We start from the raw sequence: 17236 nt of genomic DNA on the forward strand, positions 1-17236 counted from the left end.
TAAAGAAAAATATGTTTTGAGGTTAAACAATAGACAAGTGCGCTGATATGTTCATTATAGTATGTTATTAATTTTATTGCCGTAACGTAATAAAATAATAATTTAAATAAAAAAAAAAACACAACTTATTCGCATGTAATAATATTGGTACACATAATAAATAAAGCTTAGTAAACGTTTTCATTGTTTTGCCTCATGACGGGCGTTGGTTGAATACAAACCATTGCATTGGTATGGGCCTAAAAATACATTACAATATAATATCGATAAATAATATTATAAACGTGATCGTACACAACAATATACCGATAACTATTATGTATAATTATATAAAAGGTAATAATATATACACACAGGTAGGTGGTACAAAATACAAGAACAAAACAAGGATGTCACTCTTAACAACGAAAGTAATTGTACGTTTTTATACACAGGTCTATAACACAGGGGAAATACTATTTTGTTTATATAATATTAAACACGAATTAAAAGAGAATAATAAAAAACATATTCATCGTATTATATATTAATAATAATAAAAAAAACAACAACAACAATATTATATTTTATGTTGTTGTTTTCAATATATCATTTATATTCTTTTACAATCTATTTATGTAAATATATATCGTTTTTTTTTTTTTTTTATAACCTTATAAATGTAATGAGAGAAGGAAGTTAGGTAGATTGGTTATGCAGAAATTTGCTTTTCTTCTAATTCACATATTATAATTATTATTATTATTATCAGCAGTCGCTCTATTAGTGCAATCTAACTCGTTTGCGCAAATACTTTACACACACACACACACACACACACGCACGCGTTCCACTAGTATAAAAAAAAAAAACCTAACGTTCGTCTACTTGTGACTCTGGGGATGATAGGTCTGTTTGGATTCTTCGAGCCAGTGGATTTTGTTCTGCCGGACTCCTTCGATCAGCGGTTCTAGTTTTTCCGACAAGTCAGCTATAGCCTGAATTACAAGAAAATAGTATTAGGTATACGTAATAATTTATAATAATAACGAATAAATCATACAGGTGTTTGTGACCAATAATTAATTCCCAGAGACCTGACGATTTTTTTTTTTTTTTAATTTAGCATTACATTATTATGGGTTATTATATTGATATGATATTATGTATTGGCAATGATGTATTATCGCCGCCGACGTCGGAGCCCTATCGCACACTGACCGGTCGAACAGCGAATAACATGTTCCATGTTTACAATATTGTGGCTATTTACTTGTAACGTCATCGCCACCGGAAGTGATGGCTGCTGATTACTGATAACGGTTCGAACGAGTTTTATCGACAAGATACGTTTCAATAAACTTCAAAGGTTTGAGCAATTATTTAAATAATTATTTGTTTAATGTAATAATTACATTGACCAACAACGTTTTTGCCACGCGATTGAAAATCGTCAATCGCCAAACTACAGTGTTAGCAGTACAAATTTGAACGCGGTGTGTTAAAATCTATTACAGACATTTATTGCTAATACAACTCTTCAATATTTTTCAAAACTCGACGAAATCATTTTACAAAATTAGTTAAAAATGTAAAAAAAAAAAAAATACCAACGTTTAACATAACAAATTAAAAACGTACAATATTAAACGATCTCGAAAACTGGGTCCGAATACCATTTTCGGTGACAGTTTTTTTCGTTTTTATATTTTATTAGAATAGAAAAGTCCGAATCCTAAACGAAACACCCCGACGTTTATAATGCAATAATCGTATGACCTTTCGACGATTGTCTATTCGTGTTATCGACGACTCACCTGGTATATAGGCAAGCAGATGGAGTCAATGAACCCGACCTGCATCATCGGCAGCTGATCTTCTTTCTCTCGGTTCATGATGTCCTGCAAAACATTACAACATTACCAACAGGCCGTTGCCTATTAATAGGGGTTTGGTTTTTTGGTAAACACTCACGATGGGGGTTATGTTGAAATTTCTCCTCTCGATGTCGCCTTGTTCGAAAAACTCGTTGGTCACCAGTTCGGCTACCTGCAAAAGCAAGAGGCAAAGTCAAAACCCGCAGACGTTGCCAAACGAAGACCGACGACTTACCCGCTTCTCGATGTCCCACGGCTTGGTGATGGCCGCCAAATCGCAAACCGTCATCAGCATCGCCCTCAACAACTCCCGGTCTTCTTCCCGGGTCCAATCGTACATGCCCGTGCGGACTAACTCCAGGAACGTACCTCGTTTCCTGCGCACACCAACAATAACATTAATGCCGACTATTATTACAATTATTATTTCACCGATCGGGTATTCGATCGCGGCGCCAACGAGTACAATAGGTACCTGAAATACACGGCCAGGTCGGTGGCTAGAATGGCGTCTTCTAATACTTGAATGATGCGGGTGTACTCGTCCGGCGACAGGTTACCCAATATCTGATTTCCCTGGAAACCGTAACCGTCATTATAAAACTCATGTAAAAATGGCGCGAGTAAGCAAAACGCAACATACTTGACTGTTCAAGATCATTAGACACTGGTCGAAATGATGGTGTTCCATGGTCGACGTGGAGTAGAGCTGGGCGAGCGGCGAACACACTCTGCAAAACGAACGCATCGTTAGTCCGAGAGGACTTACACTCGCGCGGCCAACGCAGGTTGGGGGTAAAAGACTTTTCGATCACTCACTTTATCTGGAACGAGTTGTTCGTCCCTCGGTGGTCCAAATCGTGACACAGACAGGCGATGATCAGCGCCAGACATTCCAGGTCGCCAAACACTTTCCACCATTGAGTCGCCTGTAATCAACACACACGCGTTCGTGGTCAACCGTCGTGTTTGGGTTTCAATATTACTAGTTACGAACCCTTACCGTGATTATGGAGAACATCATTTGGGCCACGTTGAACGCGTGCCTCCAGTTGTGGTACGTGACCGACCGGTAGTTCTTCTTGACGCTCAAAAGCCACCTGCACATCACTTGGTAGTCGATGTGAAATCTTTCCACAAAGTCCATGTCTAGGAACATTCTAACGCACGCCTACCGACAAAACCACGGCACGTCATACCCGAGTTACCCGTTTAAAGGCTACGGCCCAAAATAAGTGTCTACTACTTACCAGTAGCGTGTCGTCGTCGGTCATGCGAATGTCGTCGAATGAAAAATCGTACAGGTTGTACGTGACTGCCGACGGCACTTGCAGGGCCTGGACAAACGAAAAACCCAAAATACAGTCTCGCTTATTTTACACACCTCCGTTTGGACAGTACTTACCCTAAGTCTCTGCGCGTCTTCCAACGACGCGGACGCGTGATAACTGAGCACGTCCAACGTGACGTTTTGTTTGGCATTGGCTATAATGGCTTTCTCAAACCTGCGAACCGATATAAACCAAGATGAGCTCATCAGTGCCGCGCTGCCGGTCGACCGGCTATACTACTTACATGTGCGTGTTGTGTATGCCCATGCCGCAGAATATGGCGAACGCTTCCACAAAGTTCTCGTCGTTCTTGGTGAACACGAGATCGTCGAACTTGTTCACCAGCTGTATGACGCCGATGATTTGGCCCGAAGAGTTTTTGATGGGCATGCACAGCACGGTGGAGTGTTTGAACCCGGCGCCCTGGTCCACCGATTTGTCGAAACGAGGGTCATCGTACGCGTTGGCAATGTTGAGCGTCTGCAAAACGACGGGGATGATATTGTTAAGAACCACGCGCGATTATATATTAACGGGTTTTGGATCGTTTCTTGCTTACCTCTCCGGTGGTGGCCACGTAACCGGTTATGCCGACGTTCACTGGAAATCTGCTCTCGAAAGGGCTAAAAAATGACGGGCACTGTTAATAGGGGCTTACCTAGGCGATAAAATGAGACTAGGAATAAATCGTTTGAACGCCCAACACGCGCGTTCATTGATCTTTCTCTTTGTCTCCCGTCGGAGAGACGCAAAGAAGTAAGAAACCCAATGACACCGGCTGCACTTTACCTGGTCCGCTCGCTGTCTTTGCCCTGCAAGTCGTTGGCTTCTAAGTCGAATACCCGCGAGAAACTCGCTTTGGACGCCTCGTGCAGCAACAAAACCTGCGCAACGTTAAAAAAAACACAAAGACATGTAGAACAACGACCGACATTAAAACGACTGCGCCACTATTACCTGTACCCTTTGACATTGGATCAGCGATTGGGTGTGGGTGAGGATTCTGAAAACCATATGTTCGATCGTGCTTTGTTCTTCGAATATCATACGGGCGAGATCTAACAGAACCTGGATTAAAAAAAAAAAAAAAAAAAAACAATCAGTATAAATAACTTTAAGGTTTGGGGGGGTCCTCTCCGTAACCGTCGGAGACTAGGTCAAAGCTATTTGGAAGTCGCACCTGATTTCTTTTCACTTCCAACTGACTCTTTTCGTAGAGCTGCGCGTTTCTGAGACCTATGCCGCAAAATTGCAAGTAGTCGGCGAAGACTTTCTCGTCGTTTACTGTAAAGCACGGTGCGTTTTTCTTGTTGATCACCTGAAAAACAAAAACCGTCCATGTTCAATAACCGTGTGCCGATCGTCGAAATAATCCTGTACTCACTTGCGCCACTCCCATCACTTCGCCGTTGAAGTCTTTGATCGGCATGCACAGCAAACTGTGTGTTTTGTATCCGGTACGAGCATCTATGTCGTGGTTGAAGCGCGTGTCCTGAAAACGAATACACACAATTGTGAGTACAACACAATAATAATTTGCACACGACACGAGCATGTGTGTCTGTGGAAGCCTTGAAATCTGTGCAATCTTGCAGAAGCCACAACGCCTTGACCCGAAAGAGGTCAACGAGTTTATCTGCGGATTTTTGTTTTCCTTCTCTCTTTCTTAATCATAACGTTATTCTAATCAGAGGTGGGTACATTAGTATCAAAGTATCATCGATGTGCCGATCATGTTCGACCGACTGATTATTCTTAACTCGAATAGAATCCATTTTGTCATAGTAAATGTAACTTTACATACACTCCATTACACCACGTTGCAAACGTATGACGTGTGCAAAACTATGAACTATAATAAATGCATTGTTCTTATCTTGTTGCTTGACAACTAGTAGAAAAACCTCGAAATTAGCAGGCAAGTGATGAAGATGAGAGATAGGTGCCTATGTATAACATGCTAAAACCACAAATTTAAGAAGAATAGCGCATACCTAGTTGTAAACCTACCAACCTCTCGCGGTATACAAGACGATAGCCCCTCTCGTGTGTATTAAAGCAAGTCGAAACGACCAACAAAGGCCAAAGAATAAAGCTCGACGCAAATGTATACACACGAACAATGGCAACACAAGCATTGACTCAAAACCGGTTCTTCTGGTCAAACAAATAACTACACGAAATGATAAACAAGCAAAGTTGTAGAGAATACGATCTTTGCGAAAATATTACACAACTGTTAAGAATCGAGAAGGTCTTATTTGTTGTTTATTTTTTCCTCGTCTCTAATGCACACACGCTGTACTCTCTCTTTCCGTAGGAATTTTCTCAACTGACATTGGCTTCAAAATCACAGTAGACACAAACAAAAAAAAGTGCTAGACGACATTAATGTTGTATACGATTTTTTTTTTTCAATTTACCTTGTACGCGTCGGGTATGTTGACAGGCTCTCCGCTTTCGGCCACGTACCCCACGATGCCCGTACCCCACGGTATGTGAATCTCTTTTTTCTTCTCCATTTCCTGAAGCGTGGACCGAGAGCATACGTCAAAAAGTTTGGACACCAAACACTTGGACTGACAACCCTGGTAATGCGACGGCTGGGCGACCACGGGCTTCGGCGCCAACGAACCCACGTTGGTGGAGCCTGAGTAGAACAATAATAATAATAATAATAATTAGTAATCAAAACCAAACGTCATCCGTAACCAGTGTTAAAAATATAGCCCCCAGCTTTGGTACCGTTCAAAACGTGTATCGGTTTGGTTCATTTACATTATGAGTTTAAACGCTATCGAAGGGGAAGAAAATACATCAAATGTGTAGTCTATATTATAAACATATCTACAGTATACCATAAATCAATGTCATTACTAGTTCAAAAACATTATTAATAGTTTAATTAGGTATGTTACAGGTAACCCGTCATTTTATTACTACCGCCGTTAAATTTCTATTGAGTAGACGACCGGCACAAGTGTAATTCTACCGAGTAAAAACATGAGTTGACAGGATAAATGGAGAAGTGCATACTATTCTATACAGATATTACTAACAATGGTATTGACACCAAATAAAAGATTAATGTTATGTTTATGCCTAACTCAACAGCGTAAACAAATCAAAAGTAGACTTTGGGCCAAGGTCGCATTTAGTCAAACGATTCGATTTTTCTTTCGGATAAGATAATACTGTATTTTATTATCTGCTATTTGAACATGCCCAAAAAGTAATAAATTCCATAAAAAGAGGCTATCTCTTATAGCGGTCATGATTTTCACCTGAAAATCCCCCACTTTAATTAGACAGCCACAGAAAACTCACCGATGGGAGATCCGACGATCAGGGCGCCGACCACAGCTTCTTCGGCCGGTTGGATGGACTGTTGTTGAGGAACATGATCGTGATGAGAATGGTGACGTTGGCGCTGCTGTTCGCCGGCTGCCACTTCGTCGTCCGAGGCGGTGGCGGTAACGGCGGCGGCGGTGGCCACGGAATGGTCGTCTTTGCTCAGACATCCGACCGTGATACTGGCGTGCGGCTTCCGGGGACTGCACACACGCTTGACCGTCGGTATTGGTCTGTGATGGTCGTGCTGGCACGCAGAGAGCCCGCCGCCCTGCACCAGGAACAACGATCCCCTGTCGGCGTTCAGCAGTGTGCTGACGTTCTGCAAGATCTTGTGGCACAGCGACCGCACGTCCAATTCGTTGCAAATGTCTTTCACCTGTACACGACAAACATAAATGAAAGTCATTAACGCACGTGCGGCCGGACAGTGAAAAACGTATACGAAATATTAACCGGGGTTCGCGTTAATAATCATATTTTATATAACATAACGTTATTACTGCATGCCGGACTACCGTGTGCCGGGACGCGGATTAGAATGCAGACGGCGTTCCCGTACATACACCGACCGGTAATTGATTTGCACGATATTACCCGATGACGGCGGGGCATTAATTAACCCGCTTGTCCATAAGGTCTCAATGATATCCAATCAATGACTGTTTGTGTATGTGCACTACGGCGAGTCGTCTACGCCAAACGAACAGCGCGCACCGTCGCCGTAGCACAACCGATCTTTCAGCTTTCGAAGGTCATCGTGGCGCAACCCGGGCGCGTTCGTTGCACTTACCAGTTCGAAGATAAGCTGCTTCTCGTCGAGTTGGCGGAGCTCGTGCCGTGAACGCCTCCTGGCCACCGGCGCCGTGGTCGTCTCGTCAGGATGGTCATACGCCAGAAACGTGGGCGTGCCGTCGACCGTGGTCACCATGGGCTTGAGGCCGCCGCGCTCGAACTCGTGTGCGGATATCTTCCGGACCGGCGTGGTGGTGCCGCTACCGCCGACTCCAGCACCGCCGGAAGCGCCCACCGAAGACGGCCGCTCGTTGCCGGTCGGCGTGGCCGCCGAGTTTCCGGCACCGCAGCTGCTGGCCGAAGCGTGCGACACCAGCCAAGCGTCCACGATATTTCTGGTGGCCTTTCTGCAACGCAAACAAACGATCGAGTTCGATTAACGCATCAAATAACGTTACAATTTAACATTAAAGTGTCGTTACAAAACGGTACCTATAGTAAAACTGATGACCAGTTTTACAAGTTGGGACACAAAAAAAAATCCACAACGATATTTGTTAGAGTAAATGAACGAAACATTATATTTATCAATTAATGATTATGCAACCCGGCATGGGCCGGACACTAATTCAATTCAAATTATTCTGTTACGTAATGCAATCAATACGATTGTAATTTGTAATTTTAAATTATCAAGTTACATTTCTTGATTTATTTCAAAATCATTTAGCCACGTACTACATGACACATCATCAAAAAATGACACTGCTCACTAATTTGTTAGATCATAAAGTTGGAAAAGGCTGATGTGCTAAGATCGAATAGAAACCTAAGAAGTCCATCATGAAATAATTAAATAATTTAACGATAAAAATGAAACGTTAACAACGATTTTTTGGATAAATATTCAAATTCAAAATATATTCAAACGATTCAACACGAATTTATGTTCATCAGCTCCTGTCGAAAGCGTTGAAAATGTGTAAAGACAAAATACTAGAGTTCTGATAACCGTTAATTATGTGTTACATTCATACATTTGTTGGCAAACATTTAAAGTCATATCATAAGAAATATAAAATGATAAGTTCGGTTACACGTTACTGAACGGTTACGCGTAATACATTTTAACGTTTAAAAACTATTACCTTGACCTAAATACAAGAACATGATACGTTCATTGAACTTTTATAACTATAACGATATATGTTTTAACGTTCAAATGCCGTAACACTTAACTAAACTAATACAAACCATTTGTTCATTGAACTTTTGCAAATAAACGTTTAAGATTCGTTCATACAAATAACTTTGTTTTGAACCTAACCTTCATTCTAACAACTTATTTATTTATTTATGATTCAATAATTAATCAATTTTCCAAAAATAAGTCATAATTAAAAAAAAATTGTTTTTTTGTTAATCCCTGTTAAAAATTTTACTACAGAAGTTATTGTTAAAACTTGTGACATAAAAGTTCCATAAAAAATGACTTGATTGACATTAGCGTAGACAATAATTGTCTAATCAGTTCCTCGGCGGAAATGTATATTGAACGACCAACGTCCTAGTCTACTTAAAAATACTATGGTAAAATCGGTTTTTTTTTTATCCAAATAAAAAGTAAAGCATCGTGGTATTAGCATTAACATTCAAGGTATTGACAACTTTTTTTTTGTTAATTATTAATTTCTGTATATTTTTTTATAGAATAACTATTTCTGTAAGATTTATTTATTTTTTATTGAATAATTAAGCATCGGCTTTATATACGACATGCCGTTTTCGATAACAAGTTATATATATCTATGAAATAAATTATTTGTCATTATTATATGTTTCGTAAGTTTAGTAAGTATGATAAGTATCGTATATCGTTGTCATGGAACTTATATTACAAGTTACACGAAACTGCTTTTAAATAAAAGTTCCAAAATATATAAAAGTTTTTAACAAATTGTATTTTGTAAAAAAAAAAAGTTTAAAACATAACTTTTCCTTTTTGGACAAATGTGTTAGTTGTTAAATTTATAAACAAATAAAAAAAGTTAAAGGTTAAATTTTTAAAAAAAATGAACGAATCTATAACGTTTATATGCAAAAATTTAATGAACAAATCACTTTTTTACGTTCAGTTCAAGGTAGCGGGTTTCAAATCATATCACGTTATAGGTTTAAAAGTTCAATGAACGCATCATTTTATTGCGTTCAGTTCAGGGAAACGGTTTTTGGACATTTAAATACATTATATATGTATATTTTAAACACATGACGTTCAAATGAACGTAAAATCGTTGAACAAAAATTGTAGTATGTTACGTTTGGTTTATTATCAACTTGTGAACTGAACGTTTTCATTTTAACCGTTCATCATTTTCGTTACGTTAGGGAACTCTGCAAAATAGTATTTAATTTTTGAACGGTAGTTTTATCAGTTACTTGTCAAAAAAAAATGATAAACAAAGTTATAGAGTAAAAAATATGTTTACAGCCCTGGGTTGGCAAATTTAATTGTTTTTCTTAAATAATAAAAACAACAGGGGTTCTTTTTTTATTATGTAAAACATGTTAAAATGTCCATTTTAAACAAAATATTTTTTACATGCCAACCCTGTTCTCGGCCCCATATACATTATTTTATGTAAATTACACTAATGTGTAATTTAATTCAGTTATTTATCGATAACTGAATTAAAAACCAAAAATATTGGCTCTAAAAATCTGTCTCGAGAGCTTACTGCATTTGGTATAAAGAAAAACAATTCGAGCTGTAGCGGCCGTTCATATAAAAATATAAATTTTTTTTTTAAACACATTACTTCAAGTTTATTTACAATTTATAAGCTTAATCCGTTACAATATGTACCTAAAAATTAGTCGATGGGAATTTATTATTTAATATTTTGTTAAATCAGCATAATTAGATAATTGGTATAACTGGATAATGACTAAATGTAACTTAAATAAATAATCCACATGAAATAAGGTCGTGTAACTATATATTATAATATAAGTGCATTATAATAATAAAATTAGTTTCGAGAATTCTAATCTTTTCAAAGTGCGGCCAACGAATTGCTTTACATTTTATACTACTAGGAAATTATTATACTACCGATATACAGTAATGACATGTGTATACATATATCATTATTAATATTATTATTGTTGTTATTGCATTAATTTTAATCGTAGCAGCGGTCAATTAAGACGTGCGCACTAGTCGACGTCCTTAAATAAAAAAAAGTAAAAAGATACGGGAGCACTGACTCGTGTGCGTTTTGTACAAATAATAATAATAATAATATAATCCTCAAGTAAAGAAAAAATATTTTGTAGAAAGCAAAGTTCTTGGAATCGGCCACGATGCGCCAACGAACATATAAAGAAATCGTATTCACGGTCTCACCATTAGCTTCGTGTGTCGGTTCTTCATTACATTATACCACAGCCCTATTGTATACAGGTATACCCGCCGCAGCTGAGGTAAAAGAAAGAAGAAAAAATAGGACAAGTAATTTTTTTAACATCGGCCATCAAATAGTAGGATCAATTCCTAAAACTATTCGATGCTTTTTTTTTTTGAGGGGTGGGAGATACAATCACCTCTTTTCCTAGTCCATAATAATAGTATCTTAATCCATCCAAGTCCATATTAATAAAGCCGTTTAATATCGCCCCTTACACCCCCAGAGGAGGAACAGGGATAGGGAAGGGTCAATTCTACGGCTTGTCTACAAATCGAGTTCTTGCTGTGTTGTATACATTTGTTATAGGAAAACAGTTAACTGCCACAAACGGAAGACGCCCCTAGGGGTTTGTTTGAAGGAAACCACAAATGTTTCTTACTGTCACAACGATCAGACCAGACCTATATAAGCCAACGAAAAGGGTTGTTTAAATGATTTTTGTCTTAACCGTCCCAGGTATATGCGAAAAAGCGGATACATATTGATCGATTCCAAAACTGCAGTATGTTTTGCATATCATTTGCGCAGTGTACTTACAAACATACAATTATGCAAAAGCTACGGATAGGAACTATAGTAAAAAAACGCAACGCGAGTAATTTATGATTTTTTTTTTTTTATTTCACAAAGAATATTTTAAAAGCCGTTCGATGCGGCATCTATACTTCAAACACGATTATTAAAATAAAATAAAAGTATATTATATACGGCGGCTAACGGTTCTTACAACCTGCTGTAATTACCAATATTAGGCCGTGAGTAAATTGCATATTTTTATCCCCCCTGAGTGCCCGTCTGTGGTCATAAACTATTCACGGTGGATGAGTGACGAACAGAAAAAAAATGAAATTATTGCGGCGTACCTATGTCGAAAGGTATATAATTTTTTTTATATTGTCGGACTGCGGCGGTGGTAATTGGACGGAAAATAAAACACAACTCAGTAGGCAATTTGCAAGTTAAAAATAGCACACGGGTCGCTTAAGCAGACAAAGATTTCCTAAATAATTGTCGACGCCGGTCGGTGGTGTTTAAGTGGGTTGGCCAACAGCTGGCCTATAGATCAGGTTAATAGTAGGTGCCTAATATACCGAGCACTCGAGTTGGACGACCAAAATACCAACAATACAAATATCTTAAAACCAAAACACCCTCTTAGATAGTTACGCAACATGGACATGTCTTAGAGTAGGCTTCCCCAAAAACAAGCTAAAAAATGTCGGTAACGCGGTTTTTTTTGTTATACTCTTGGCGTTTACGCCTCTTTAAAAGTAGTGTTGTGTGCAACCACTTCGAATGGTTGTTTCAATTAACGAATCAAACACAATTGCCTAGTCGGATCGTTCGCATCACCATTTGCAAGGGAATAAACATGGGCGTTTTTTTTTTAGCATTAAAAACCAATCGAGGGGAGGAGTTTTCGCTATCGCTACAAATGGTCATGCATAACACGACGGGCATCGCGGTCCGAATTGATCGGCTAATTTAAAATAAATATATCGGTGTTGGAGTTGGGGCCGTTCACCTGAGGAAGTAATCGTGGGCAAAGTCTCGGTGTTCGTCCAGCCACGCTTCGATTTTCGCGTACTCTGGATCATAGTGTTGGTGGTTTTTGGCGGACGAAGGCGGTTGTGGTCCCGGCAAGGCCGTCGAGGATAAAGCGGTGATCCGGATCAGGTCTCCTCCGCCACAAGTCTCGGCAGTCATTCGCAGGTCGTCTCCACCGCCGCCGCCGCCGCCGCTGCTTCTGGACTGTAACCCTGATTGGATGAAAAAAAAAGACACGTTAAAACCATCAGAGTTCATCAGAGTTCGTACACGGAACCACCCAATGGGTGTGTGTGTCGTTAACGTCGCGGCATTGCGCCATTTCCAATTGTACATTTTGGTACCTATACGTAATTGGGAGCTAGCCCGCCATTTTTGAAAAACATTTTTTACACACTACAACAACATCATAATCAGGTAGGTAAACGATGAGATGTTTTTTCCACGCCAAATATAGGTCATGCCTACATCATCATCATCATCATCATCATGCGGCGATTAATAGTATTTTTCTACATACTACACCACTCACTCGACACACAAAAAGATTTACGGTAACGGTTTTGGTAACGTTATAATAAAGTACAACACTGGGACGAAAAGGTCAAAATATGTGAACCCATATTAAACCACAAAAACGATTATACCTTCTCGATAGACCGTCCGGATATGAACTATTTAATTAAGATGTGCGACAAACATTGCTGCAACGGAAAACGGCTATACCTATTAAAAATTCCTTTTCGCGTTCCTTACCTGACGGCCGCGTTATTACTAGAAATATAACCGTATTAGTGAGAAAATATTTTTCAGTAACTCTCTTCAGATAATGTACCACATCCGGCATAGGATATATCTAAAAGAATCATCCCCGAAATTATAACCAGTTTTCAACAACGCCCTGTAGAGTGTACTTACACAGTTAAGCCACTAACTAACGTCACTACTGACTTGATAGCTGTGATTCTATACACAGGTTTGTGATAAAAAATTTAAACATATTCACCAATACTACAACTAAACATTCACACACAAGCCAACACCCACGTTGACGGTTCGCGACCAGGCCATGCAATTTGTATGATTAGGATGCGGTCAAGCAAATGCACTTTTTCCATTTTTTTTTTTTTTTTTTACCGAATATTTAGTTATTTCATAATAAATCAACTATACTAAAAGCTATACATTCAAAGCGTATCATAGCCGAGTACGGACCGGTGTAACACAATCATAATTTGTAACTTATTATTATCAATTTTATGTTATCAAAATATACCTGGGTGATCGTTGTTGTTGTTGATGTTGCTATGGCGATATTTGGTTCGACGGTACCGCTGGTGACCCATACTAAAAGTTTGTCCCATTGAACAATGCACCATCACGGGCGTGAGTATTCTCAACGGACTACCACCACCTCCCATTAACGGCCGACCGTGCGTCCATCATCATCGTGTTTAAGTAAATTATATATTACCTATATATAATATATGATAACAATAATAATACTTATATGCATATACTTGTAATATGTAAGTTTAATACACGAGTGGGCGTAACGTCCCTCTCTTTTTTTTTTTTAAAACGCAAGCGAACCGTCAACCTCGACATTGAGTCACACCGCCGCGGGATACACGAGAGCCATACATGATATGTAGATATTATACACAATATGTACAACTTTATCGAGGGTTGTTTCCTATCTCTATAATTATTAACAAAATCTTTTCTTTTTTTTTTAAACATTAAAAAGAAAATATTTGATTAAAGATCTGTCGTTTTTATTTTTGGTATATTCTAATGAGTGCCATAAGAAATGTGAGAGCTTTTATTATTTGCGCAATAAATAACAGTTCCTTAATAAACTGGCTTATATGGAAAGGCCTTCGCCAACACTGGATGCTATATAGTAAAGGAATGTATTACACCGCATGAAATGTACACAAGAGATATTTTTCAAAAAAGTAGAGGGATAATGATTTGCGCTGTCGTTTAGTCATTCGAAAATATTTGTGTTTTGTATAAGAATAAATCATAACTTTAAAAATACCTACTGCAGCTGTACGTGGTAATGGGTGCAGTGCCAAAACGTGTGTAGCCAACGATAAATGCTCAATGGAAAAAGACGTGACGGTTAATCTTTGAGAATCCGGACTAGACCGACCTAAGATTGAAGATCCGCAGTTGTTAAATGACACACGGCCGTGGACCATACACTAATTACTTACTAAAAAAATCATGGAAAAATGCGCCCTAATTCTTCAAACGCCTTTGCCAAAAACCAACTACAGATTCATCGAAACCCAAGTTCGCATTTCGAAAAACTAGCACATTACGAATTGAAAATAATAACCGAAAGCCGCCAAAAAAAAATGATGATTTGAAAACAGATTTTTTATAGATTACACGAAATCTACAAAATTATTATCATAGTTATTTTAATACTTTCATTGATTTCAAACCTCTTATTATTTTTTTTCTTCTGTTCTTTGTATGTTGAAACTTAAGAGGTCAAAAACCCCAACCTAACTAAATCAGTCTTAAACTATCTCACCATCACACGCAGGTATTTCTCTAGAGTAAAACTTATTATTACTATTAATCATAATTTTTCCTATCAAAAATGTGTTTACCAAAGTCAGTCGACGAAATAATATAATACATTATTATAATGTGACATTTTTCTCGAATAAAATACTCACTGCGTGATTCAACTTGACTGTATTTTGAGGGTCTAATTAAAGCACATTTGCAAATTACTCCTAGTCATGAACTGTGTTTCAGTGGATTTGTGACTGGCGGGTCAACGACATAATATAATTTTGATAATTTAAATTTAATAACACCGCATGCCCACGTCTTTCCAGTTTTACTACAAATAATATAATTTTCATTTCAATCTCAATTACAAATAATGCCAAATCACTTTGTTAATAGCCTATTTATATGGGCTTGTTAAAACCCAATTTCCAGACTATTGCCTTATCTTTACTGATGGGTCAATATCCTCAAATTGCGCCGGTTTCTCTTATTTTATTCATAGCCTAAACATTACATTTGCTGCCGCTCTTCCTTCTCAGTCCTGTTCTCTTACCACAAAATGGCACGCTATCATCGCTGTCGTTCATACAATTGCCGAGCTTAATACATTTTTTATTGTATCCGGTTCCTTTTCTTCTATTTCGCTTCCACGTTCTAATTTCTTCAAATCCAGCACTTCTTCACTCGTTCTGCAAATCAAATTATCTCTCTTTCTCTTTGAACAGTTTAATATTATGGTGGAATTATTATGGTGCCCTGGTCACGTGGGCATTTTCAACAACTTCTATGCACCTTGCACGATGAAGAGGCACCTTGTGATTGATGTTCAGCTCTTTTAAATAATACAATTATTCTCTTCAAACATCTTTCCCTCCGTGGACTTACCTCTCCTTCTCCCGTTGTACATTTTATTTCTTCTACTGGCTTTGTAATTATTAGTTCAATTATTCAAATTCATGATATCGTTTTTAGTATTTAAGTCTTACTCTGCTAAATTAGTTATACGGTTAACATTGTACAATTATATTGTTATTATTTTTGCCACAACGGTTGAGCTGTAATGTTTTACAGTAAAAGCTTTTAATAAAAAATAACACCGCATTCGACAGCACTACTAATGGTAACCCAAACACCAAAAAACACATAGGTTTTCATTGGATGTATATCACACATGCTTACACCATAATATGATATGTAGGGGAGACTTATCGTATGTTATTGTTATCCGCGTTCACATATGTGCAATGACTTATTGGACTTTATATGTGTGAGAATTTTCATCTATACACGAAGACAGGGAAAGCATAAACAGCAGTTAGTCAATGAAACTGACCCATTTCGGCGTTCGTGTTATAAAAATCGATTAGATCATCGTTTGCCGAGCACGTCAAAACAATTTATCAAGTAGCCGCCGCGTATCATAGTAAGCAATAGTCGTTGGACTTCCATTGTATTCGTTCACAACTATAATGCATTATTATTGTTATTATGTTGGTTAGTGCTACACCGTTAAAATCAATAACAAATAAAAGCAACAACGCCTTGAACCCTAGACAAGCGCGACCAACACACTTGTTGTGCGGCTCATACAGAGATGAACATCGTGTTTTAATCAACATTTAAAATACTATGCCTAATAGTTATTACTACTGTGCATGTACAATCAGTAATATTAGAGGATATGAATTGGCAAAAAAAAAATGTAATGACCGAATAAAAAATTATCATGGCAATAATAATAGTAGTAATAACAATAAAAAAGACCGTTACATTGATTGATTGAAGAAAAAAAAACCCTGACCAAAGATAATAATTCGTTCAAAAGCGATAAGTCGAATTTAATCTAGAGTGGCACTTAATAATTATTATTGGCGGATAATGACAATTACGCACGATGATTGTTTGATGGTTAAGAGTTGGTAGAAGGAAAATCGTTAAAAATGTGACCGTATTAACAAGCACGTGGCGTTAATACGCATAGGTAATATTATTGTGTTGTCTAGTGTCAAATACTATAAACAGTCTACTGCCAAGTTAAACCTGAATTTCATCGCAGCACATAAGATACAATAATGTTAGCTTGAAATTTTTATTAACAAGTTTTTTTTTAACACGCATATAGTATTTGTTTTATAATTTTCCATACAGTTTTGACAAAAATTGAAAGGAAAAATTTTAATTGAATTGCGTATTTTTTCTTCTAATTATTACACTAGTATACCTGCCACCTACCTTTACCTAATTGTTATTGGCATGAATGGTGGTCATCCATCCAGCTACTATGAACAACTTATTCTGGGTATTGGATTAAACCCATTAGTTCTAAACGAATGTTACTTTTTACGCATAACCTTCTATATAATATTGTACGAACAAATTCGTAATATTTGAATTAACGCTGATAATG

The 17236-nt window shown here is 37.8% G+C and overlaps 1 protein-coding gene across 2 annotated transcripts in view; it reads right to left on the reverse strand.

Annotated features, from left to right (window-relative positions):
* Positions 1 to 68: 68 nt before the first annotated feature.
* Positions 69 to 17236, reverse strand: part of LOC126836399 (dual 3',5'-cyclic-AMP and -GMP phosphodiesterase 11-like) — a 35754-nt gene continuing 18586 nt past the window's right edge. The window contains exons 2-22 of one of the 2 annotated variants that reach the window (XM_050569752.1): positions 13568 to 13765; positions 12269 to 12503; positions 7332 to 7680; positions 6515 to 6917; positions 5611 to 5837; positions 4572 to 4679; positions 4368 to 4505; positions 4145 to 4255; positions 3977 to 4071; positions 3747 to 3810; positions 3432 to 3667; positions 3262 to 3361; positions 3107 to 3193; positions 2860 to 3027; positions 2676 to 2785; positions 2500 to 2587; positions 2332 to 2432; positions 2092 to 2233; positions 1954 to 2028; positions 1797 to 1880; positions 70 to 977 (exon numbers count right to left, since the gene is read on the reverse strand). In XM_050569752.1, the coding sequence (XP_050425709.1) occupies positions 864 to 977; positions 1797 to 1880; positions 1954 to 2028; positions 2092 to 2233; positions 2332 to 2432; positions 2500 to 2587; positions 2676 to 2785; positions 2860 to 3027; positions 3107 to 3193; positions 3262 to 3361; positions 3432 to 3667; positions 3747 to 3810; positions 3977 to 4071; positions 4145 to 4255; positions 4368 to 4505; positions 4572 to 4679; positions 5611 to 5837; positions 6515 to 6917; positions 7332 to 7680; positions 12269 to 12503; positions 13568 to 13712 (3180 nt within the window). In that variant the 5' untranslated portion in view covers positions 13713 to 13765 and the 3' untranslated portion in view covers positions 70 to 863. Of the gene's footprint in view, positions 978 to 1796; positions 1881 to 1953; positions 2029 to 2091; positions 2234 to 2331; positions 2433 to 2499; positions 2588 to 2675; positions 2786 to 2859; positions 3028 to 3106; positions 3194 to 3261; positions 3362 to 3431; positions 3668 to 3746; positions 3811 to 3976; positions 4072 to 4144; positions 4256 to 4367; positions 4506 to 4571; positions 4680 to 5610; positions 5838 to 6514; positions 6918 to 7331; positions 7681 to 12268; positions 12504 to 13567; positions 13766 to 17236 lie in introns of both variants that reach the window. The other variant, XM_050569761.1, reaches the window with a different exon arrangement.

The sequence above is a fragment of the Adelges cooleyi genome, unplaced genomic scaffold (assembly GCF_023614345.1).
Source record: "Adelges cooleyi isolate 19-005CV unplaced genomic scaffold, UGA_ACOO_1.1 ACOO_flye_CR_arks_rails_tigmint_CR_PRNA_1, whole genome shotgun sequence".
Lineage (NCBI taxonomy): Eukaryota > Metazoa > Arthropoda > Insecta > Hemiptera > Adelgidae > Adelges > Adelges cooleyi.